Source organism: Colobus angolensis, unplaced genomic scaffold (genome assembly GCF_000951035.1).
Source record: "Colobus angolensis palliatus isolate OR3802 unplaced genomic scaffold, Cang.pa_1.0 Scaffold35, whole genome shotgun sequence".
NCBI lineage: Eukaryota > Metazoa > Chordata > Mammalia > Primates > Cercopithecidae > Colobus > Colobus angolensis.
In genome coordinates this window covers 8775133-8801299 of record NW_012116821.1, presented here as the reverse complement: position 1 = coordinate 8801299, position 26167 = coordinate 8775133, and the positions used below count along the sequence as shown (strand labels likewise).

The following is a 26167-nucleotide window of genomic DNA, read 5'->3' as shown; positions in this document are numbered from 1 at the left end:
GCAGCCGCCACCGCCACCGCCGCCCGCGCCCCCCAAGAAGCTGCTGTCGCCTGAGGAGCCTGTGGTGAGCGAGCTAGAGTCGGTCAAGGAGAACAACTGTGCTTCCAACTGCCACCTGGACGGGGAGGCGGCCAAAAAGCTGATGGGCGAGGAGGCCCTGGCGGGGGGCGACAAGTCAGACCCGAACCTTAATAACCCCGCGGACGAGGACCATGCCTATGCTCTGCGGATGCTGCCCAAGACCGGCTGCGTGATCCAGCCTGTGCCAAAACCCGCGGAGAAGGCTGCTATGGCGCCGTGCATCATTTCCTCGCCCATGCTCAGCGCCGGGCCTGAGGACCTGGAGCCGCCGCTCAAAAGGAGGTGCCTCCGAATTAGAAATCAGAATAAGTAAAAGGTTTGTATGTCCGCCGGGCGCTCCTCCGCACCAGCCAGTGCACCTCTCCTTACTTCTGACAAGGCAGAGGCGAGAGTTGTAATAATAGTCATGATTTTACCGTGTGTGTTTTATATTGCACCCGGTATGGTCACGCTATCAACATTCTGAGCCAGCAGCTCTGATGCTGAGTTGTTCAGTAGCATCGTTCCCATTTTACAGCCGAGGAAACTGAGTCACAGCGTGTGAGTGCCAAGCCCCAGGTCACTTACTTGAGGGGAGAGCTCAGTCTCGAACCTGTCATGAAATACTCTCTCTCTTTAATTACACGTTTATTATCATGCTCATCTCCGTAAATCACCCTGTTGGAGAAGAGAAGGATAGGGAGAGGAAGAAGAGATTAACTTGGGACACCTAAATGTGCGATCATGAGGTTGCAGGGCAGTAGTGAAATGTCTAGTAAATCCATGAGCTGGGCCACCTCCTAAATAGAGTTGGTTGGCTCAGTGGCAGAATGTCACCAGCTTTTCTTGATAAGGACGGGATTCCATTTGTAAAGTGAGGATGCAACCTAACTCTTACATGCATATGTCAGCTGAACCCAGGCTACTAAGTCCTATTTGCCTGGCAGGGTGTCTTTCCTGTTCATGGGGTCTCCTTCCTGCAGTTTGGCACCAAGCAGCATTGACGCCTCAAGCGTCACTGACCAGCTTTGCTCTCTCCCCCTTTTGGGGCCCAGCGGCTCAGCTGATGAGTTGCTCACCTTTGTAGGTAATGGGAGGCTTCGATAGGGAAGAGGGTGGCATTGCTAAAGTGAGTGACGCTGCACATCTCTGACCTCATAGACTCCTGCTTAATGCCAAGTGAGCTGCTGAGAGTGAGTTAAAATGTTCAGCATTGGAAAGGGGAACTAACATGTGCCTGTGACAGGCAGAGGTGGCCTCATTTGCTACTCCTGCCAATCCTGGTGGAGTAGGCATCATCTGTATCTCACCAAGGAGGTAGATGAAGCTTAGAGACTGTGCCCAAAGCAGAGCTGGTACATGGGGAAGCAGTATTCAACTCAGGCCTGTTGGACACAGCCCAAGCTCTCCCCTCTATCCAAGTGGGTATCAAACAGGCCAAAATTCAGTTGAGTTTATCAACTTCTTATGGAGAGGAAGAGGAGAGATGAGCATTTATCAAGCACCTAACTTGTATACTGCTCCTGCCAGGGACTGGGGAGATACAAAGGCAAATATGGTGGCGTGCCCCCATCTGGTGGGAGTGCAAACTCCAGGAGGAAGGAAGCGGGGCCAGGAGAGTGGATCTCATAAGATGAATAATTGCTCACATTTGTATGCAGGCTGGCTGTCTTCTAAGTGTTTTTCAGTAGTATTTATTTGGATCTGGATCCATAGGACAATTATTGTCTTCATTTTATTGATGAGGAAACCAAGACAGAGACATTAAAGTAACTTGCCCAAGATTTGACCAAATTAGCAGAGTTGAGATTCAAATCCAGGCTGTCTGACTCCAGCTCACTGCAAGCTCCGCCTCCCGGGTTTACGCCATTCTCCTGCCTCAGCCTCCCGAGTAGCTGGGACTATAGGCGCCCGCCACCTCGCCCGGCTAGTTTTTTGTATTTTTTAGTAGAGACGGGGTTTCACCGTGTTAGCCAGGATGGTCTCGATCTGCTGACCTCGTGATCCACCCGTCTTGGCCTCCCAAAGTGCAGGGATTACAGGCTTGAGCCACCGCGCCCGGCCTAATTAGTTTCTTTATTACTCTACATACTAAAATTGTTTTACCCACCTCAGTGGGTAAAATAACACTCAGGTGTCGTAGGGGAAAGTTTCTTAAAAAAACAAACAAAAACCGAGTCTACCTCCTAACTTCTCTAAGTGTTCAAACAGTTGAATTCTTGTTTCTGCAGCACCAACAAGCCTACATTGTCAACCCATTACTCCACAGTGGGAAATACAAACGTGGAGCACAGCACTTGCTGTGGTGTGTCCAGTCCATGGTTTCTAAGTTGGGCCTCTAGCATAGCCAGGAGATTGCTTGGGAAGCACAGACCAGAGCAAGGAGACTTTTGGTTGTGGAAGAAAGGTTTCTCAGCCACCATCGTTTGAGGTTTCCTTTTCCTCTGATGGCTTTGCCAGTAGAGGAAGAATACGAAAAATGAGTTCACCATTCCTTCTTGATTTTACATCTACAAGTTCTGCTGCCTGAAGACAGATGGCCTCAGCCTTCTCACAGTCACCTCAATTGAAAATGCCCCTGATTTCTTCACGAGAGTAATTTAATCTGGTTGACAAAGCTGTGAGTAATGGGAAGGTGTGTGACAAAAAAAGTGACGGCCTTCAGAAAGTCAGAAAGCACTGGGAATTGTCAGTTTAAACACATTCTAATATCACTCATTCAGGTGAGGCTGAAAGAAGAATGGCAGGGTGAGAGATTTTACTATTATACCATCACTGGAGTGAGAAGGGACCAGGTCAAGAATAGTGACACTAACGTATGAGTAGCATAAGACCAAAAGAACATAAAAACATAAAATATACAATGGCTATTTGGATGATATATGTTTCTGAATAAAGAATCAGTCTTGTATGTGGACCAGAAGCATTAAAAATATTAACCTGGCTCCAGCCAATTTCAGAAGATGTAGTGATGAAATTGCCCACTACCTCTTGAGACTGAAGAGTTCTTTCACTGATGGGTCCCCCAAGAAATTACAGCTTTTCTTTAAAATCAGAAATACTCAGGCTTTGTCAGCTATGAAAGGGTGACAAGGCAAGTGATTTAAGATGGAAGAAAAACCACCTCTTCTCCACTAAATCACATTTCCTCTTGCCCTCGGAAGTTCCGTGTCACCTCACAGCACAGTCTCAACCTACCATAACTTACTCACATTTGCTGGCCCTTCCTAGTTTATTTATTTATTATTTTTTGAGACAGAGTCTCACTCTGTTGCCCAGGCTGGAGTGCAGTGGCGCGACCTTGGCTCACTGCAACCTCTGCTGCCCAAGTTCAAGTGATTCTCCTGCCTCAGCCTCCTGAGTAGCCGGGACTGTAGCCACGCACCATGATGCCCAGCTAACCTTTGTATTTTTATTAGAGATGGGGTTTCGCCATGTTGCCAGGTTGGTCTCCAAATCCTGACCTCAAGTGATCCACCCACCTTGGCCTCCCAAAGTGCTGGGATTACAGGCGTGAGCCACCACACCCGGCCCCTTCCTGTTTTTTTGTGCACATGTGGTGCTGTTTTTCTTCTATGCCTTCAGAAACCCAGACCATTCATATGGTTGGGGAAACTGGAAATGTATCCACTAAATAAAGGACTGTATGACTTTTGTGCCCTGATGCTGAACACTGGTGACAAGTTAAAAGCTGAAGTGGAAAGCATTACAAACCAAAAGTGAAACTCAGGCTGAGATATGGTGGGTGAGGTGCAGGTGAGTGATTTCTCCATGTGCTTGTTGGTGATTCATTATATATTATTTCTCGTATATATTCATTATATATTATATGGGATAATCTGTCAACTTCGGTCAGCATCTTCGTTCTTCTCCCTATGTCTGCCTTTTTCATATGGTAGTACTATTTTATTATTTTTATTTTATTTAATTTATTATTTTTTGAGACGGAGTCTTGCTCTGTTGCCCAGGCTGGAGTGCAGTGGTGTGATCTAGGCTCACTGCAACCTCTGCCTCCTGGGTTGAAGCAATTCTCCTGCCTCAGCCTCCTGAGTAGCTGGGATTACAGGCATGTGCCACCATGCCCAGCTGATTTTTTATATTTTTGGTAGAGATGGGTTTCACTATGTTGGCTAGGCTGGTCTCAAACTCCTGACCTCAAGTGACCTGCCCACCTTGGTCTCCCAAAGTGCTGGGATTACAGGTGTGAGCTGCTGCGCTCGGTCTGTAGTACTGTTTTAAAAAATCATTTAAAATAGATCAAAAGCAGACCAAAGTATCTAGAAATTAGCAACCCAGGCAGCTACAGTTGTCTTCAAGGAAGTCTTATTTGCTAGTTCTTTGTAAATTACAGGGTTTTTTCCCCATTTGGAAATTATTCTTTTCCTGGTTACCTGCCTTTATGCATTCTTGTGTGTTGATATGATTACAAATTATTTTGGTGGGCAGCTGTTTTCCCCAGATGCAGAACTAATTAAGTTTAGTTGAAGATTTTAAAAGGTTGTAAACTTCCTTTAATCTTCAACTTTTGAGACTCCAAATGCCAGTTCTGTAGCTTCTGTAAGCTGGAAAAAATATCCCCCCAAATAATAAGGAAAGCAATGTACAAACATTTTCCAAACTATTCTATCCACAAAGAATTCCATTTATAAATGGAATACTCCCTTCTTTGTGTTTGCCTGGGAGCTTGAGGGATAGCTGTTTGTATTTGTACATTTTCTGAATTTCTACAGTTTACACTTGTTTATGGTACATTGGGGAGTTCAGAGTAACCATTTGCAAATGTTTGAAGATATTCAAAAGAAAATATTCCCCCTCCTCAGTTTTCCAGGGAAATGACATAGACTCTTTAAGTAAAATAATCAATGGAAAAAATGTGTACGAGGAGTAACCCTTTCATCATCACTTTTTCCATTCTCAAGGAGCAACAGGTCCATACAGCTTTCCACCTTTGTGGCTCCCAAATTTCTAAGTTTCAAAAACCAGAAAGAAAATATGAGACCCTTTTTCCTCGTCCCAATTTCCTGATACTACTGCAGGCTCAGCAGGGGAGACTTGACTTCTTATTTTCTCAGGGAAAGCTGGAGGAGGCACCTGTAGTTTGGCTTTTGGAGTTTAGTTATTAGTCTGGTCATGGAGCCACAGTCCTAAAACAACTGTTCCAAGGCAAGGAGTTCGCTTCATTGGGGAAGCCAAAAGGGTGGAGGTCACAAGGAACTTTTTTGCCAATTTAGTTTCTCAAACTGAGAAGTTCAAGAGAGGAGGCTATCTGGGAGGATGTTGGGAAGTCAGTCCATACATTCAAAACAATACTATAGGTGCCTACTTTTAAAACAAGGAAAAGAAGGAAAATTGAGAGTGACAAGAGGAAATCAGTATGAATGGGATGTGCTCAGATTCTGTGTCAGACTTGCACTGTCTAATGGTCCAGGACTTGACTATTGGGAATGTTAATTGGTGACAATCCCTAAGTTAAGGGTTAGCTTGTCTGTTAGGATGCAGTTGGCACATATAGTTCTAGATAGAGGTACTTCAAAGAGCCAGAAAGAAGACACCAGGTCTGTGCCATGGACACATGTGAGTGGGGAGGATCTGGGAGTGTGCTTCCTGTGATCATTTCAGACTTGTAGAGGAAAGTTTTCTGAAATAAATGGTGTCAAGATTGGCCTTAGACATGTTCCATTCAATGCTGCTGGGACCATGTTAACCCTTATAACCAGGGACTTGGAGGGAAGGTTTTAATGTACCGGCATCCAACTTTTAGATACGATGTCAATCAGGTTATGATGGAATATGAGATGTCATCTGTGACTGGCTATTTATTACTTTCAGACATACCCATAACCTTCCATCTTCAGCAGGACTGGGACTAGAGTGAAGCAAAGGAAGTGCTTAGGGCAGAGACTTTGAGGAGGCACCCACTCAGGATCGTGCTAGTGCAGCAATGGTCCTGGCTCTGTCTCCAGATCCATATGGCAGCTCCCTAAAGCTGGTCTCCTGGCCCCCTGGACTCGTCCATGGATGGCCTTCAGCAACTCTCCCTGAAATTTCATGGAAAGTTTTGTGTGCCTATGCACAGAGGCATTTTCATGGAAGAAGAGGTCCATAGATTTTGGCTCCAGAAAAAGTATGCTCTATATCTCTGAAGGATTATCTTACCTTATTATGGAGCAGTATCTGAGTTGAAATTTTTCTTGTTTCTCTGAGGAAGCCGAATTAATGGAAAGTTTCTCTTAAAACTTAGAATACATTGTTTGGCAATTTCTGCTGTGGACCTCATATTGCAGAATCAAAGTTGGAGCTACATCATGTAGCACTTGCCTCAGTAAGATTGCCTTAGTGACACATTCCGTTAGTGCAAGGGGTTATAGACTTTTCTTCAAGTTACCATTTCCCACAAGGGCCTGTGATGAAAGAAGAAAAGAGAAGCAAGAAAAGAAATAAGCTAGATACTTCCCCAGCACTTGGACTTTCAAAATTTATATGTTATAGGGAGACACTGTTCTTCTGTGGAAAGATCTTCTACCCTGCCACTGAGGCCAAGAAAGCAAAATGGCCAGAGTCAGAGAGGTGGACAGGTCGGTGAACACCAGGGCATTGATGTGGCAGTGTCTGGGAGTGCTGCCCATGCTCCCTAGCTCCCCAGTTTGCCTCTTTACTTGGAGAGACTGCACTTAGAAAGAGAGATGCGTTCGGCCAGCTATTAACCAGCTGTGCCCAGGAGGGCACTGGAAATCAGCTCCCTGACTGGTTTCCAGTGAGTCACTCCCTCACCTGCCTAAGCTGCTGCCTGTGCACCTTGTTCAATCATTTACACCTACCTTCATGCAGACAAGTGCTGCAGAGGGGCAGAGATGTCTGAGGACCAAAATACACTGCACCGTGGAACACTTACCTCATGTTGTGGAACACTTACCCCCACCCGAACGCCCCGCCATTTCCAGACTTTCCTGTCTAAGATATCATGCCAAAGGGACGGGGGTGGCCATGCTGTTTTCTTTCACCATGTCCTGCACAACTTATTTTGTATCCTTCAGTTGTCGTTTTAAGTACATGGCACTTTCTGTGTGGATGGATGTTAAGTCAATACATTCTGCATGTGTAACTTTTTCTTAGTGCCTCAAAGGGCATAAACGAAATTCATTCGGAGAAAGAAATAAATTAGCTGTAGAAAATAAACAGTTTAGCACTGGCATCGTTTAATAGGGTCCCATTCTCAAGGAAATGGGGTAAATGCCATTTCAGACACCAGCTCTAAATACTAACTGCAGAGAGCTCTTCTCCAGATTTGTGGATTTCCACAGCACAGAAAAAAAAAAATAGGGTGGGATCAGGATTGGGAACATGAGACCATCAACAAGGAGGGGAAGTACACACACATGCGCGAAACTTATTTCAAGGGTCATCGAAAAGATTCTAGTGAAAATGACTGGAGCAAAAGCAAATGACAATAACAAAAACTTGAAATTATTCTCTAATGCTTTAAAATAGTCTCGAGTGTACTACATAGTTTTAAATTGGAAAACAGTCAAGTTACCTAACTCTGCCACTCCTTGGACTGAATTATGATCATAAGCAAAAAATGCTTGTGCAATTGTACTATGTTGCCCAGATGTACAGCCCTGAGTAGAGAGATGGGGGCAGAGCAGACCTGGCTTTCCAGGTAGCCAAGGGGTCAGGGCTGGGGCAAATCAAAGCTTCCAGTGTTCCCAGCCTCATTCCCATCCAGATATTTGGCTGCACCAGCACTAGTTGTCTCGTCATTTTCCCCTCTGAACCTCTGGTTTGTTGTCTGTCTTTGGTATAGTAAGCTGTGTTTTGTTTTGGGTAGAAAGGGAAGTAAGAATGCAACTGATAGTATTTAAAGAACAAAAGAGAGAAATGTTTCATGGATTCATTTGATATGGAACATTGACCTAACATCCCAAAAAGAAAAAAAATTCAACTAAAAAGTAGATCTTTCCCTCATTTGCATGGCTTATTTCCCCAGACGTGTTTTTGGTATTGAAAATGAATGGTATTCCCATACAACATGTGTCTCAATTTGTAATGATATCCTCCTTGCAGCTGGCTTAGTTCTGCAAGTGTTTCTAAAATGTTACTGTCTTAAATTTGAACCAACCTACAATAACAAATTATCTAGAAGCAAAGTGGCTAAACGGCATTTGGTGAGAGAAGGGGAAACCCTATATTTCATCCTTCAACTCTTGTTTTAGAAATTCAGACTGTAACATGATCTTTTTCTAAAGAAATCTACACACGCACACTTTAAAAATTGTGCAGATTGGGTGTTGTGGGAGCAAGAATGATCAGGTTTAAGTTTCTCTGCAAAGTTCTGCATCCCATCAACAAGCCCTTTTGATATTTTAAACCCATATTTAGAGTAATTTCAAGATATTTGGAGCACATGTGGTTAAATGTAAAACTTTGTCATTATAATGTGTTAGATGCTTATACTTTAAATATTTATAAGCTTTTTTTTTTTTGAGACGGAGTTTCACTCTGTTGCCAGGCTGGAGTGCAGTGGCGTGATCTTGGCTGACTGCGACCTCTGCCTCCTGGGTTCAAGCGATTCTCCTGCCTCAGCCTCCCAAGTAACTGGGACTACAGGCATGCGCCACCACATCCAGCTAATTTTTTTGTATTTTTAGTAGAGGTGGTTTTTCACCATGTTGGCCAGGATGGTCTCCATCTCCTGACCTCATGATCCGCCCATCTAGGCCTCCCAAAGTGCTGGGATTACAGGTATGAGCCACCGTGCCCGGCCTTTATAAGCAACTTTTAAGTACTTTACCCAAAAGCTTTCTCCCACTAGAATACTATAATTGAGTGGTATCTGAGCATCATTATAGAAGATACAAGATGAAGTCGCTGCAGCATGCGTTCACATTCTTCTTGCTTTTCTGGTTTTAATTCAAATGTCATTTTTAGTAGAATCAGCTTATTTATTATTTTTAAAATGTATTAAAAGGTCATAAACAAGATTGGTTGTCTGTGATTTAAAACAAAGAAATTCCCCAGCACTCAAAAGTTGAAGTGTTCTAACTTGAACTGTATTGAGTCCCACGCATGAGCGTGGTGGTTCACTCCTGTAATCCCAGCACTTTGAGAGGCCAAGGCGGGTGGATCAAACTTAGGTCAGGAGTTCGAGACCAGCCTGGCCAATGTGGGGAAACCCTGTCTTTACTAAAAATACAAAAATTAGCTGGACATGATGGGTGTAGCTGTAGTCCCAGCTACTCGAGAGGCTGAGGCATGAGAACAGCTTGAACCTGGGAGGCAGAGGTTGCAGTGAGCCGAATTCGTGCCACTGCACTCCAGCCTGGGCAACACAGTGAGACTCCATCTCAAAACAAAAAAACAAACAAAAAACTTCCCATTAGAGCATTGGATCTCAATCTGTGTCCACATGAACTCAAAGTGTCATGAACAATGAGGTCAGCTCATTGTTCCTCTGAAATGTCTTAGGGACAATTTATTGGTGGTTGGATCGAATTCTTTACTATTTACCTTCAGCCATCTTGGAAGTTAAGACATAGGATCCTGTCTTTATCATAGGTAGCCTGTTTGTGCACTTAATATGAAAAAGAGGAGGGGGAAACCCTTTTTCCAAACACAGAATCCATTTAAGCTTTGGAGGTTATAAATTTCAAAGTGATCACAGGCCCCTGGGGCTCACACTCTTTTATGGCTGGCAAAATACAACTTTCTGGTAAGAACGGGGGAAAGAAGGCTTTAAAAGGCTCATAAACTTGCTTGGACATCTAATAGCTCTTACCAAACAGCATTCTCATGAGTTAAGTGTAAATGAGTCAGAAACATATAGATCAAATTTCTTTTAAAATACACATGGGTTTAAAAATTAAGGCCAAAGTGCTTGGCAAAATAAGTTTTGGTTTTATCCAAACCCAAATGTTGAAAAAATAGTTCTAAGATTTGCCAAACCAAAAATACATGCAGGTCTCTTCAATCCTCCCATTAAATAAGATGGCATCATAAACATGGGACTTAGCGGCTATTTTCATGATCCCCCAAGGTTTAGGCAACATGAACCTTAAATATTGATTGAAAGACTATGAAAAATTTTTGGTGGAAAAACATTATAACCTTGCAAATGAAGATGAGGGCCACTGGTTTAGGGTTCGAATCCTGATTTTGACAGCGCTTCTCACTGTCTGATCAGGTGATCAACTTGTCCTTTGTCTTAGCTCTGGGTGTGTGTGCGTGGCCTATGCATAGCAATAATAACGTTTAAAATCCTATTTTGGATTTTATAAATCCTAAATTTATACTTAATTCATATATTACAATCTGCGAAACTTAATAACTCCTCATCATATCCAAACAGAGGAAAGCAGTCCCCTTTTGCTGAGTCATAGTTCAGAGATAGTCTTCATTTATTTCCCTAGAGAGTAAAACATATCCATTTTGCACTAACAGTATCTATTGCTGACTTTGCTCAGGTCTGTGTTATTAAAAGGAGAGAGAGAGAGGGAAAGAGAGAAAAGAAAAAAAAGTGGGGGAGGATGTGTGGCAGGAGTCTTTGACTTGATTTGAAGAACTAATAACCTACTGAGAGACAAAAAAAAAAAAAAGATAACCAAGGTCACTTTTACAAGCAACATGCAGAACCTGCAAACTGATTTGACACTGCAGACAGTAGACTTCAGCAAGAGCAGGGACGTGTCTAGTTCACTCATTGTTGTAACCAAGTGCCTGCACAGGGGCAGGAGGAATGAGCACACAAGTATTCAGTGATCATGTGAATGAAAGCGTCTCCGTAGAGGAACAGCTAATGAAGTTGCCTTGATGGAGTGCCTTCAGGTCGATGAATTCTGAGTTCTGAACCTGAAGAGGGATGTGGGCTGGTGATCAGGGGTGGAGGAATGAGGGGTGAAGTAGCATGTTAAAGGGCACAGATACAGAAAAGAGCAAGCTGTGTTAGGGATGACCTTCCGGTTCACTTGGCTGGAACAAAGGACTTGACCACAGAGAGTGAGAAGCATGAGGCTGGAGGAGAGTGGGAAGGTGGTAGAACAGGAGGTTGGGGAATTTATTCTCAATACATTGGGCAACGTCACTGTGGCCTCAAGCACAAGAATGACAAGATGAAATCTGTGTTTGAGGAAAATTACTTGAGCAGCTGTTCATAGTCTGAAAGACTGGCATTGCTAAAGCTGATGGTTGCATTCTGATGGCAGGCTAATTGCCAACAGTTGATTCTAAACATTGCAGAACGTCATCGCTGGAGTGTGAGGGACATGTGCTGCCAGATCTATGGGTTAAGTTTGGAAAGCCATTGTCTCTGGACAGTGAGAAGAACTTTCTTTGTGCTGAGTGGGCCTAAGGAAATGTCACAGTGCCCAGTGGAAGGAAATCTCACAATCAACAGACGATTCCAGGGTCTAAAGAAAGACGATGCTGGCTGGGCTCCAGATGGCCATGGAAACAGAGGCCCCACCCTTCTGACCAACCAGCAGCTCTGAGCCTTAAGCCAGCGGGGAAGGGCAGATGTGGGCTGCTGTTTCATGCGTGCACAGGCAGGCCCTGGCTCTTGGAACAGCGGACTTCACGGATGTGGAATGTGGAGATTGCACAGCGATGCCTAGACTGTCTGTCCTTGGACTGAAGGGCAGTAGAAAGGCTCAGGAGGCTTGTTCTATATTCCTTAGACACCTCTGGAGATTTTCTCAGAATCAGAATCAGATCCTCCCATGGCCTGCAGCTACTTTTAAGAAAGTTTGATAACCTTTTGGAGATGTCCTTTTCTCTTTTTTGACTTCCCAGGCTGTAAACCTTCAGAAGCTTCCACATGTGGTGCCAGTGGGCTCCTGGTGGTAAAGGAAGGTGGCAGTGTGATTTAGTGGAAAAGAGCATCTGCTCTGGAGTTGGGTCAGTTTGGGTTTATATCCCAGCAGAGACACTTACCAGGTGAGGGAGAAAGGGACTTCACCTCTCTGAGCCTCAGTCTCTATGTCATGAGTACTAAGATTGCTGTAAGAGGTAAGGAAATGTATAAAGGGTGGCTCATCACAGATGCCCTAAAATGGCAGTTGCCATCCTGTTAGAAAGGTTTCATTGCCTAAGGAAAGAGCTTGGGACTGGCGTGAGACCTGCCTGGGTTTGAAAACTGGCTGTGTCACTTACCAGCTGTGAGGATTTGGACAAGTTTTATAACCTCTCTGGGCCTGCATTTTCTCATTAAATAATTATAATAGCTAATATTTATTGAGCACTTTCTACATGTAGGCAGTGTTTTAAATGCTACCTACCAACAATGCATGAGACTTAGCATTATTAAGCCCATTTTGCAGATGGAGAGACTGAGACCTGGAGAGGTTAAGTATGCCACCCAGAGTCATGTGGCCAGTAAATAGGATTGCTGAGATATGACTGGCAGCCTGGTTCCAGAGTTTCCATGAAAAACCACTGTCCATGGCTTATGTATAAAAAATGAAGATAATAACTCCTACTTCGTGCAGTTATCAGCTCCAATGTAAATAACAAGTTAAAATGTCCGGGAGCTACCTGGCTCATAGTAGATGCTTATTACAAAAATTGTCATTTTTTGTAATTTCTGCAGCCCAGAACTTCTTCCCTTGAATGTGTAATGGAAAATAATGAAACACTTCCACGTTGTCAACCTCAGAGGTTAGGGAAACCATTCCAGAAATTCTCATAAAATCTCTGGTTCCACTTTTACAAGTCGAGACTGCAACAAAGTGAGTGAGTGCCCAAGGTCACAGGGTGGCGCAGCCAGGATTAGAACCTGAGTCCTCATCTGCCTTTCCTCTCGGTGGGACATGGGATCCGACCGCAGCTGCTTCAGTTACATGCCTTGTGCCAAGCACCAGAGTCATATTTTTGCCACCCACGGCATGGCTTCCTCACATCAGGAAGCCAATTCCAGAGAGAAAATAGGTTGTGCCTGAACATCTAGGGTTGAGGGGTTAAAGGGTTGCGGAAAAGCAGTTATTAACCACACTCTCCATCACTTTTGCTGTTGGGGGAGAATCAGTATTCTAGCACTTACGTTTTGCAATGACATTTCTACTAAGATGAAGCTTTCTCCCTCCCTCTCTCTGCTAATAGGCTGGTCGTAAAGAATGAATCAAGTGTGGAGAAGACTGCTTTCCCAGACCTCATCTAAATCCTAAAATCTGCTGTTGACCCACAGGTCAAAGCTACTTGCCACATGAAGCTGCTTTTATCTCTGTATTCTGTCTCTTTCACCTAGAATGCCTCTGTTCATATAACATAGAGAACTAACACACGTAATCTTAACACAGTAAACATCTGGGTTTTTTGTCACAGGCATAATTTTTGGAAGGCCGCAGTCTTGAGAGTCAGTGTGGTAGAAATCAGAACAGGACAAGGACCCTGGCCTTTCCACTGACCTCTTGAATGAGTCTGAGTCTCTGCATTCATCTAGGACATAGCATCTCCCACTTTAACAGGGACACAGTGACACCTGCTTCTGTAGTCACAGTGGGGAGAGGGGAGCAGAGCTGTGGGCCAGGAGCCTGCTTAGTTCCATGAACTTACATCAGCTAGTTCGTGTGTTGGATGAGACTTGATGAAAATGTGCTTTTTTTTTCCTTACGAAATAACTTTTCAGAGTTCTTGTTTGCAAAGGCAGGGTGTTAGGCCATGTATGTCTCTAAGGCACCATACAGCTCTGACATTGTGACACTGCCCCCCTCCACCCTACTGTCAGGGCAAAGAAGGGGGGAGATGGAACATAGACTAGGGGTCAGCACTCCCAGTGGGAGGGGGAGACTGGACTTTGGGGTTCTAGAAGCTGGACTTACATCCACCTTTTCTTATTTCTAGCAACCCTTCCTGGCAAAGTTCTTCATCTGTAAAATGGGGATAGTAATAAATATTTCAGTAGCATTGCTGTTTGCTTCCAAGTGAAATAAGTATATAAAAATGCCTGGTGCTGTATTTGGCATAAATTAGGTGTGCAATAAAATTTGACTCCTAGCTTGGGCACAGTGGCTCATGCCTGTAATCTCAGGACTTTGGAAGACTGAGGTAGGAGGATCATGAGCCCAGGAGTTCGAGACCCCATCTCTACAAAAAATTTAGAAATTAGCTGGGCGTTGTGGTGCATGCCTGTAGAACCAGCTACTCAGGAGGCTGAGGCCCAGGAGTTTGAGGCTGCAGTGAGCTATGATCATGCAGCTGCCCTCCAGCCTGGGTGACAGAGCAAGACCCTGCCCGCCCCCGCTAGCAAAAAACAAAAAAAGTCAGGAGCCATGGCTCATGCCTGTAATCCCAGCACTTTGCAAGGCCTAGAGGCCAAGGCGGGAGGATCACTTAAGCCCAAGAATTTGAGACCAGTCTGGGCAACACAGGGAGACCCCATTTCTACAAAAAATTAGAAAAATTTAGCCAGACTTGATGGTGCATGCCTGTGGTCCCAGCTACTTGGGAGGCTGAGATCACTTGAGCCCAAGAGGTTGAGGCTGCAGTGAGCCATGATGGCACCACTGCACTCCAACCTGGGTGACAGAGCAAGACCCTGTCTCAAAAAAAAAAAAAAAAAAAAGGAAAGAAAGAAAAAAAGAAAACTCCTTTCATTGAAGACGTAAACCACAATAGGAAGTACTTAGTTCTGAAAGCCAGGGCATAGGACCTAGGCTCCTGTTCAAAATTTCCTGCAGAACATTAGCTCTATCATGTAATTCTTCTTTATTCTATTTTTCTTTTTTTGGGAGTGAACAGAGCCATCTGCTATAGTGTGTTTGTTAAAAAAAGAAAGAAAAAAGAAAAGTACACTGTTAGTCATGAATCCCTCCATGGTTTTGGAAGAGGGCCTGCCAGAGACCAGGTCATTTGGTTTGCTTAAACTTGCAGGTTCCAAAAAGAACTTAAAGAGAATCCATTGTCCAGGGTGAAGATAAGGACTCACTTAAGTGAATGAACAAGAGGGGGCTCCATAGTTCTGGGTTTTTTGCCCCTCAGAAACTTTTAGAGGTCAGCAAGAAATAGCAATGACCGCTTGTAAGAAAAAACAGACTGCTGTCTCCTAACCCATAGAACCAGCAAAGGAAAACAACATTTTCATTTGTAAAGCAAAGACTTAAAGATAGAGTTATCCCAGTAGGGAGTCTTATATGGTTGTAATTTTTACTGATTAACGAGTAAAATAAGGCATATAGCTAAAGGAAAAAATTCTTAAGAAAACAAGGCCTTAGAATTGGTTAATTTTAATTTTAATTTTAGTACTCAGGAACCTTAGCTTCACAGAGCCATAGAGTGAGTAGCATCACGGTGATGAAGCTGAAATTCAGACCAGAGCCTAACACTGAGCTAAGATGAAACTCACCCTTGGCTCCCATACCCTCTCCTTACCACGAGCTATAGACTCGAAAGGAGAAGGAATGTTTTTCAGTTGCAGGCATATCTCACTTTATCATGCTTCACTTTATTGTGCTTCACAAATATTGCCTTTGTACAGATGGAAGGTTTGTGGCAACCCTGTCAAGTCTATGAATGCCATTTTTCCAACAGCATGTTCTCACTTTATGTCTCTGTGTCACATTTTGGTAATTCTCACGATGTTTCAAACATTTTCATCATCATATCTGCTATGGTGATTTGTGACCAGTTATCTTTGATGTTACTATTGTCATTGTTTTGGGACACCATGAACTGTACCCATGTAAGAGGTGAAGTTAGTCAATAAACATTGGGTATGTTCTGACTGCTCCACCAACTGGCTGTTCCCCCATCTTTCTCCTTCTCCTTGGGCCTCCCTATTTCCTGAGATACAAGATTGAAACTAGTCCAGTTAATAACCCTATGATGGCCTCTAAATGTTTAAGTGAAAGGAGGAGACACATGTCTCTCATTTTGAATCAAAAGCGAGAAATGATTAAACTTAGTGAGGAAGGCATATTGAAAGCCAAGACAGGCCAAAAGCTAGGCTTCTTGTGCCAATCAAGTTGTGAATGCAAGGAAAAAGTCCTTGAAGGAAACTTAAATTGGTACTCCATGGCTAGGCACAATGGCTCAAACCTGTAATAATCCCAGCACTTTGGGAGGCTGCGGCTAATGCATCGCTTGAGCCCAGGAGTTCAAGATCAGCCTGGGAAACATGGCAAAACCCTGTCTCTACAAAAAATATGAAAAATCAGCTGGGTGTGATGGTGCACACCTGTAGTCCCAATTGCTCAGGAGGCTGAGGTGGGAGGAACACCTGAGCCCAGGAAGTTGAGGCTGCAGTGAGCTGTGATCATGCCACTGCACTCCAGCCTGAGTGAGTGAGATATTGTCACTAAATAATAAATAAAAGTGCTACTCCAGTGAACACACAAATGATAAGAAAGCAAAACAGCCTTATTGCTGATATAGAGGAAATTTGAGTGGTCTAGATGGAAGATCAAACTGACCACAATATTTCCTTAATCCAAAACTTAATCCAGAGCAAGGCCCTAACTCTCTTCATCAGTGAAGGCTGAGAGAGGGGAGGAAGCTGCAGAAAAAGATTTTCAAGCTAGCAGAAGTTGGTTCATGAATTTTAAAGAAAGAAGCTGTCTCCATAACATCAAAATGCAAGGAGAAGCAGCAAGTGCCGACGTAGAAGCTGTAGCAAACTACTCAGAAGATCTAGCTAAGATCATTGGTGAAGGTGACTACACTAGACAACAGATTTTCAATATAGATAAAACAGCTTTATATTGAAAGAAGATGCCAACTAGGACTTTCGTAGATAGAGAGGAGTCAATGCCTGACTTTGAAGCTTCAAAGGACAGGCTGACTCTCTTGGTAGGGGCTAATGCTGCCGGTGACCTTAAGTGGAAGCCAGTGTTCACTTACCATTCTGAAAATCCTAGGGCCTTTAAGAATTATGCTGAATCTACTCTGCTTGAGCTCTATCAGTGGAACAACGAAGCCTGGGTGACAGCACATCTGTTGATACCATGGTTTACTGAATATTTTAAACGCACTGTTGAGACCCACTGCTCAGGAAAAAATAATCCTTTCAAAACATTACTGCTTATTGACAATATACTTGGTCATCCAAGAGCTCTGATGGAGCGGTACAAAGAAATTAATCGTTTTCATGCCTGCTAACACAACATTCATTCTGCAGCCCATGGATCAAGGAGGAATTTTGACTTCCAAGTGTTATCATTTACGAGATATACTTCATAAGGCCCTAGCTGCCATTGATAGTGATGCCTTTAACAGATTTGGGCAAAATACATTGAAAATCTTCTGGAAAGGATTCACTATTCTAGATGCCATTAAGAACATTTGTGATTCATAAAGAGGAGGTCAAAATATCAACATTAACAGGAGTTTGGAAGGAGTTGATTCCAACACTCATGGATGACTTTGAAGGTTCAAGATTTCAGTGGAGGAAGTAACTGCAGATATGATGGAAATAGCAAGAGAATTACAAGGGGAACCTAAATATGTGGCTGAATTGCTGCAATCTCATGATCAAACTTGAACAGATGAGGAGTTGCTTCTTATGAATGAACAAAGAAATTGGTTTCTAGAGGTAGAATCTGCTCCTGGTAAAGATGCTGTGAACAATGTTAAATTACAACAAAGGATTTAGAATATTCCATAAGCTTCGTTGATAAAACAGCAGCAGGGATTGACTACAGTTTTGAAAGAGTTCTATTGTGGGTAAAATGTTATCAAAGAGCATAGCATGACACAGAGAAATCCTTCGTGAAAGGAAGAATCAACCAATGTGGCAAACTTTAATGTTGTCTTATTTTAAGAAATTGCCACAGCCACCCTAGCCTTTGGCAATCACCACCCTGATTAGTCAGCAGCCATCAGTATCAAGGCAAGACTCTCCACCACCACAAAGGTTATGGTTCGCTGAAGGCTCAGATGATTGGTAGCATTTTTTTTTACAAATAAAGTATTTTAAATTAAGAAATGTACATTGTTTTTTAGACATAATGCTACTGCACATTTAATAGACTACTGTATAGTATAACATAACTTTTATATGCACTGGGAAACCCCAAAAAATGCATGTGACTTGCTTTATTGCGATACTTACTTTATTGCAGAGGTCTAGAACCAAACCTGCAGTATCTCCCACCTTATGCCTGTATCTTCATCAGCTAATGAACTATAAGAAAAGAGATGCCATCCTCTTCAAAAATGAAAACAATTTGTATCCTGCAAAAGCCATTTGAAAGCTCTTCATGAAAAGATGGTTGATGGAGGAGAGAAGGAATCATGTTTTGGCAAAAACCTTCCTTCCTGGGATGGGTTTGGTGTGGGGACCACTATCTGGCATCGCGCTCAGAGTTTATCAGCTGGTGCAGGCGGCTCTGTTCATTGACCGCAGGGCTCTACCCTTGTGAGTGTACCAGAATAGCTGCGGCTACCTGAGAGCAATCCAGTCCTCAGGGACTCGTTATTGTCCCAGATAAACAGCGTTGCCGCCGCCAGCACTAATGGCTGTATTTAACTGTGATAAGTGATGGGCAGATGTGCCCGAGTGAGTGGATCTCTGCTAGGTCCTGGGTAATTGGACAAAGGCAAGCTGGCTGGCAGCAGGCATTTCTTGCACATCACAGAATTGATGCCACAGGGTTTTAGACTCCTGGGGATAAATATGACAGACATGGGGAGCTTGCCTTCTAAATGAGGAAGACAGGACAGACCTACTGGATTTTGATTATGCTAATTACAAAAGTATTTGAGGAAGGAAATAATACAAGTTTAGAAAATGGGTTAGATTAATAGAGGCAGGCTTCCTGGTAGAGGTGGAATCTGCCACCACAAAAGAGCTAGTTTGGAAATGTTGGGATGTAGAATAAGACAGACATTTTTCTTTGGACACACATTTACTTTTGGGAATGGTTGCCTGGAAGTTTTATGAAATGCTGCAAAGTGTAAGTTTTAGGCTATAAAAGTCAAAGAAGTAAAGGTGAGAGTGGCCACATTTTGACAGTATCAACATTGAGAGAATGTATTAGGCACAGTTTTGCTCTCTATAATTCTCTGGAAAATTTTGTGTTATAAAGGAAGATGAGTATCTAGATCACATTCTTGGCCATGCTTCCCTGATGAAACAGAAAAGTGACTCACCAGGTGGACAGAGAGTCTCTCAATGTATTTGGTGTGCAGTTACAATTCCATGAAGAGAAATATTTCCTTCCTCTGGCCAAAAGGGGCAGGCAGGCCTGGAATTCTGAAGATAGCTGGTCATACATGCCCGGTGGAGACCATGCCTTGTGCCAGCGTGTATGTATGGTACATCCATAGTACATGTGTGATACATATATGGCATAAGAAATGGGCTTATTTGTACAATTGTGTGTGTCTGATGCTCCACGTAGCAGAGGTGGATTATCCAGCCTTCAGACAAATGCCCAATTCAGAGGAAAACCCAAGTGTGAGGCACAAGTATGGCCACTTCCCCAGAATCCCCTGCTTTAAGGGGTATTCCACAAACCTCTTCCATAGGTGTGTGTGTGTGTGTGTGTGTGTGTGTGTGCGCGCGCTGAGAGAAGGAGACTCTTTCTGAAATTTTGGAGTTCAGGGTCCGAAGTTCATGGGCTTCCTTATTGGTAACAGATTAAAATCCAGTTGTTCAAGTTTATAATTCTACATATTTGATACTGGCTTTTGTTGAAGGATTCCACAGTCTCAGCATGTGAGAAATGGAAGACTTAATACTCACCCAGGCCCCCACTGCACAGAGGAAGAAGAATCGAGGCTCTGAGGGAGGGTGGCCGGGGACGCAGTGGAAGAATCGAGGCTCTGGGTGAGGGTGGCTGAGGAACATGGAGGAGGAATTGAGGCTCTGAAGGAGGGTGGCTGAGGAACATGGAGGAGGAATCAGGGCTCTGAGGGAGGGTGGCTGAGGAACACAGTAGAAGAATCAAGGCTCTGGGTGAGGGTGGCTGAGGAACATGGAGGAGGAATTGAGGCTCTGAGGGAGGGTGGCTGAGGAACATGAAGGAGGAATCGAGGCTCTGAGGGAGGGTGGCTGAAGAACATGGAGAAGGAATCAGGGCTCTGAGGGAGGGTGGCTGAGGAACATAGTAGAAGAATCAAGGCTCTGAGGGAGGGTGGCTGAGGAACATGAAGGAGGAATCGAGGCTCTGAGGGAGGGTGGCTGAAGAACATGGAGAAGGAATCAGGGCTCTGAGGGAGGGTGGCTGAGGAACATAGTAGAAGAATCAAGGCTCTGAGGGAGGGTGGCTGAGGAACATAGAAGAATCGAGGCTCTCAGGGAGGTTGCCTGAGGAACACGGATGAGAAATCGAGGCTCTGAGGGAGGGTGGCTGAGGAACATCGTAGAAGAATCGAGTCTCTGGGGGAGGGTGACTAAGGAACATAGAGGAGGAATCGAGGCTCTGAGGGAGCGTGGCTGAGGAACATGGAGAAGGAATCAGGGCTCTGAGGGAGGGTGGCTGAGGAACACGGAGGAGGAATCAAGGCTCTGGGGGAGGGTGGCTGAGGAACATGGAAGAGGAATGGAGGCTCTGAAGGAGGGTGGCTGAGGAACATGGAGAAGGAATCAGGGCTCTGAGGGAGGGTGGCTGAGGAACATAGTAGAAGAATTGAGGCTCTGGGGGAGGGTGGCTGAGGAAGAGGTCCGAGGTCACACAGCCAGTCAGAGGCATTTGGACTGTAACTTGGGTCTCTGTTTCACTTACTGTAGTAATTTCCCCTTTGCACAGATGAAGACATTTAGACATGGAGGACAGTTTTTTTTTGTAAGATCTTCTGCTTGGCAAGGGCAAAATCGAACCAGCTCCAGACTCTGGAACTTCCTGCCATGATCACTTTCTAAAAATCCCAAGCTTGTTTCCTCCCCACTCTGTTAGATTTCATAACTTGCATACCAAGAAATATCAGAAAAGTGAAGCCCAGCTTGGTTCTTCGTTTTCATCGATTCCAGAGTCTTTTTCCTGTGTCACTAACAAGGGGGCTGCCCTGAACCAGCCAGAGCCAGAAGGACAAATGAGGATGCCTTCAATACCACCCCCTCCTCAAATGTTATCAGCAGAGAGGGACTTGTACTGCCACCATCTGGCCTTTGTAGGTGTCCCAGACACGGCAAGTATGTGGTGAGAGGGAAGGAAACAGCACAAATTGTCTGCTTTACCATTCTCTTAAAATAAGCTTCGTGTGAGCAAGCTTTTCAGAGCAGCAGGACTAGGGCTGCGAAAAATAGTGTGTGGTGCAGCTGCACCCTTTAGAACTTTGGGGGAAAACACATATTATTTACCAGACAATAATAGATACCAGAGAATAATAATGATTATTATAGTGTTTGGGATGGCAAATGCTGTAGTTAAGGTTCCAGAATGGCTCTTATTATAAATCCCATTTTCCCGAGTCTCTTGTGAAAGCCTGGAAATTTTCTTTAAGTAGGCTGATGCTGCCCATGTTTGGTCTTTGTCCAAAGGTGATTTGAATATAAAGAAACTTACTGGAGAAATATTCCTTTTTTAAAATAGTGGTTGCATTAAAGAAAAAAACTACATTATTAAAAAAAGCAGTTGCAGCATTCTTAAGTAAGCAATTCAAAATGGTGGTGTTTTCCAGTTACTGGAGGAAAATGTTAACCACTCTCCCTTCTCCCTTTTAAAGAAAGAATTTGGAGGCCCCCTCTCACTACAAGATTCAGTCACTCTTGGTTCCAGGCCCAGAGGTGGGGATGGCTTCCCTCCCTCCACAGCAACTTCCAGGCTGTGCTTGCTAAATGCAAAAGAATTGTCCCCAGAAGAAGTGACCCCGGTGTCTTTGGATCCACTTGTCATCTCTGCAGCTCCTCAATTTTTTGTGGCCTCACATTTGATGGTGGATCTTGGCGCTTTTGTTTTTGTATCCCTTCTCTCCATTGTCACTTATTTGAAAGAAAGAGAGAGAGAGACAGAGACAGAACGAAAGACAGTCAAATATGAACTCTTTATTCAGAAATAAATATCCACATTTCCAAATCTGACCGTGCCAAATGAAAAGGTTTCCATGGCCTTGTAATTCCACCCCCATTACATATTTGTGGTGTTTTGCATTTTCACTTTGGTTATTTAATATACATATGAAGTACACACAGATCTGGTGATTTAATGTGATTGGGGGAACTCAGGCATTTCCTGTCATGCACAATGAAGCTTTCAAACCTTGTTTTTGGCTGCTGCTGATTATTGTTGCCATTAACACCGGGATTTGGATAGCAGGGTTCAAAGCACAAGCTTCCACTTAGTCCTCCCAATGGGCATTTGACCTCCTCTTGTTCTTGCTAAATTCATGTTAGAAACACTCCAAGCAAGCTTCCAGGTCGCTTTGTGGCTCCATTTCTTCACTATAAAATGAGGAATTGGTACTGTATTATCTCTGGGGTCCCTTCAAGTCCTACATTCGATCACCTCTCTGGAGTTATTTGCTCATTGTTCTAAGAATAATCTCAACAGTTGTAAAGATGTTTACAAGTCCTCTGTCACCACCTCACCTTAGCCAAATTTTACCCATTCACATTTCTGATGGCCTCATTTATTGGCAGAAAGAAAAGGTGCTGTTTTGGGGCATGGCAGAAGAGAGCCGCCTGACCTACTCACGTGATCAAAGTGTGTCGAGCGCCCACAGCGGGCCAGACTCTGAGCTAGGAGTTGGGTGTAGAGACACGAGCAAAACAGACAAACCCCTGACCTCTGGGGCTTTACCGTGCATTGGCTGACTTCTAAGTGGCTGCTCCTGGGAGTGACTGAGTGGCCTCAGGAAGCTGTATTTCAAACCAAGCGACTGGCAGCAAATGAAAGAAGCCTGCAGGGATAAAGAGGCAGAGCCTCATGTCTCGGTGAATGTTGGGATGAGCCTTCCCCAGAAACTAACTTTCCTGGTGGAAAATCCTGTTCAGAGCCTCTGCCCTGGGACCCCAAGGCTCTTGGTTGGTTTATTTTCTTCCAGTCCAGTGCTACTGTTTGTTTTGGATGTGAAGACATGCGAATGGCTCACCTTTTACAGGCAAGACCCACACACGGAGAAGAGCAGGCATTTCTTCCAGCTTAGTTGCCTTTGTGGGAAACTTCTGAAGATAGGTATATGTGTCCATGGTAATTTTCCACTTGCCAAAAAGTGAATCTATTGGCCCTCTTTTCAGCAAATACCAGAGCTGAGACATAGGGTTACAGAAGTGAGCTCTGGAGCTCCAGGGTCCCCCGTGACCTTGCCTGGCTTTGGAGTGACCTTGGGTGACTCAAAAGGCCTCCTGCTAGGGCTGGGCACAGTGGTTCACGCCTGTAATCCCAGCACTTTGGGAGCCCAAGGTGGGTGGATCACTTGAGGCTGGGAGTTCAAGACTAGGCCTGGCCAACATGGTGAAATCCTGGTCTCTACTAAAAATACAAAAATTAGCTGGGCATGGTGGTGCATACCTGTAATCCCAGCTACTTGGGAGGCTGAGGCAGGAGAATCCCTTGAAACTGGGAGGCAGAGATTGCAGTGAGCCAGTTGCGCCACTGCACTCCAGCTTGGGCAACAGAGCGAGACCCTGTCTCAAAAAAAAAGAAAAGAAAAAAAAAGCCTCCTGCTGGTTAAGCATGCAGTCATGTGGAGGGGGAAGGGTTGCTGGGTTGCAAAGGATGCTGTGGTCTTTGGGTGAGGGCGTGGTACACCCTGCTCATTATGGTATTCCAAAAAATGACTTGAGTTTCATTTCCTCACACAAAGCTGGCAGGGCTGACCTGAGCAGACCGTGAATGAAACTCCTGTTGAAATCACGCTGTGCTGCAGCGGTTCTGGGGCTCATCCTAGGTCTGCCCTGGTGGCTGGAGAGTGCGCTGCTGTCTGATTCATGCCTGGGTTCTCCCCAGCTGGGCGGAGGGAGGGGATCGGTCCAGTGGATTCTGACAGGCCCTTCTGCTCTTTTTCCAGGAATGCTCACTCACAGGGTACGCTCACGGAGAGAGGGCGCAGAGCAAACCATGTCACGCCATCCAATGACACCAGCTGGTCAGCTCACCACCCCCTCTGGCTCAAACTCAAGCAAATAAAGCCGCTTCCTGTCATTAAGCATCTCAGAGGAAGCAGCCCTCCCTCGATGGCCTCTAGCCCAGAGAAGCCCGCGCGTCTTGGACCCACCAGGCAGGCCCAGCCTTCCTGCTGCCACCATCTCTGCTTCTCCCCAGAGGAACTTAGGGATTTCACCCCTGGCTTTTAAAAAAAATGAAATACCAACAAGCCACAAGGACCAATGTAGGTATTCTCCCCGCCCCGTCTTCAAGGCTCAGCGGCTGAGGCTGGAAGATGATATGGATTGGAACACAAAAAATCTTTTTTTAATCTTTTTAAAAACTGCTGTGGTTTTGCTGCTACACTAAGAATTGTGATTTGCATTGTACAGTTTTGGACCTATACTGTTCACGTTTTGACGGCGGAGAGGGGTGGTCCTGGAGGCCCAGCGCTTCAGAGTCATCTCTGTCCTGCCCGGGATGCACTTTTAAATGAAGAGTTAGAATATTTTATTGGCTAATATACTTTTCTTGTTATTTTTACAAAGGCCACCTTTATCCTTTTTGATGCCATATTTTCAGTGTTCCACTTTTATGGCTTTTAATTTTCGATTTGACAGATGTAAGAAGCAGCATGAATAGTTTATACTGTGGTTTTTCAGAGACTGAATGCCAAGAGAACTCGGTAAATGTTTATTCTTCTCAGCTTTCTCTTTAAATTCCCCTAAATAGCGCCCCATTTGGGAACAGAGCAAGAGTGTTGAACTGAAGACCAAAATGCCCTCAAGGTGTAAAATAATCTGAGGGGGAATATTTGCTGGGCGTCAGGAAAGACTCGGATGAAATTTCAACCCTGATGGTTTTCGGTGATCCAGGAAGTCAGTGAGACAATCTCTCTATACGCAGAGCCCTTTCATGATAATTAGAATGGTATGGACAAACCAATGAAAACAAGAGGGAAAGTGAGAAAGATCACCCATGATTCTGTTTCACTGTTTGCTTTCTCCTGTCATGGTTAAGAGAAATGTGCAATTCAATCCTCAATCAGTGGGTGGAGGATAACAGGGTAGATTCACTTGTGTGCACTTGTACAGTTGTAGCTGCGAGTCCAGAAGTCCTCTAGAGCATGTGTACTGGCACTGAGTTGGTGAGACAGTTGTGGAGTATCCCATTCTGATGAGTACAGAAAAAAAAAGAAAAAAAAAAAGAAAAGAAGAGAAAAAATTAAGAAAAAAATCAAAAAAGGAAGAAAACTAAAAAAAAAAAAAAAATCAAATCACCTTGTGATTCAGTGTATCTGTTTACTAACTCAAATAAAGCAATTGTTCCCTCTGGAGGGGTCCAGGTTCCCCTGCCCCACAAGGCCGTGGAGCCTCAGCAGGAGGGGTGGCGAGTCGCGGGTGGGCAGGGCCAGGACGGTGTGGCACCAGCCTTGAAGCGCCACGGCCCGAGGATGCGGTGTACATACTGTATTTCTAGATTCTCCTTTGTACAGAGTCACTTCACAAGTCAAGCTACTGTTTTACAGGTGCTCCTTATTTATTAGAGCTGTGAGAGCTTGGGGGACACACCTGGCGAGCAAGCTCGCTTTTTAAAAATGAAATTTGGGGGCAGGGGAAGGGGAGGTGGGAGGGAGGGAAGCTCGCAAGCCTGGGGAGAGATTTATAAAAGTAAACAAAAGAAAAACTTCCAGCAACAAATTAAAAAATAATAACAAATAAACCCCAGCACCAAACCCACCCAGGCAGGAAGAAGCCACCCCTCCTCTGGGGCCGTATTTTTCTGCTGGGTCACAACATTCTCCTCTCCCTGACTGGTGTCAGATTCATCAAACAAAAAATAAATCTCGAAGAAAAAAAAAATGCACTTACATGTGCTTATTTGGCTTTTCTCATTATTATGACTACTGTTGTTATTTTATTTTATTTTTGTTACAGAGGTGTTCATTTTTAAAAAATAGACCTAAGGAGTTTTAAAAGATAGTAAGCTACAGGGATAGCACTGTCTCTTTCTGACCTGCTAGACCACGCTTGTCTGCAGACAAGAGCCCACTCCATCCGTTCCAGGGCCTACTTCCCAACCATGCCCATCACTGACGGCACACAGTGTGTGGGAAGTGAGTGCTTAGGCCTGTAGACCCAGGTGTGGTGTCCCTT

At 44.3% G+C, this 26167-nt stretch overlaps 1 protein-coding gene across 1 annotated transcript in view; it reads left to right on the top strand.

Moving 5' to 3' along the window:
• SOBP (sine oculis binding protein homolog (Drosophila)) overlaps positions 1 to 25883 on the top strand; it is a 172621-nt gene extending 146738 nt beyond the window's left edge. The window contains 2 exon segments of the mRNA XM_011952843.1: positions 28 to 397; positions 23935 to 25883. Of these exon segments, the coding sequence (XP_011808233.1) occupies positions 28 to 394 (367 nt within the window). The 3' untranslated portion in view covers positions 395 to 397; positions 23935 to 25883.
• Positions 25884 to 26167: the final 284 nt, after the last annotated feature.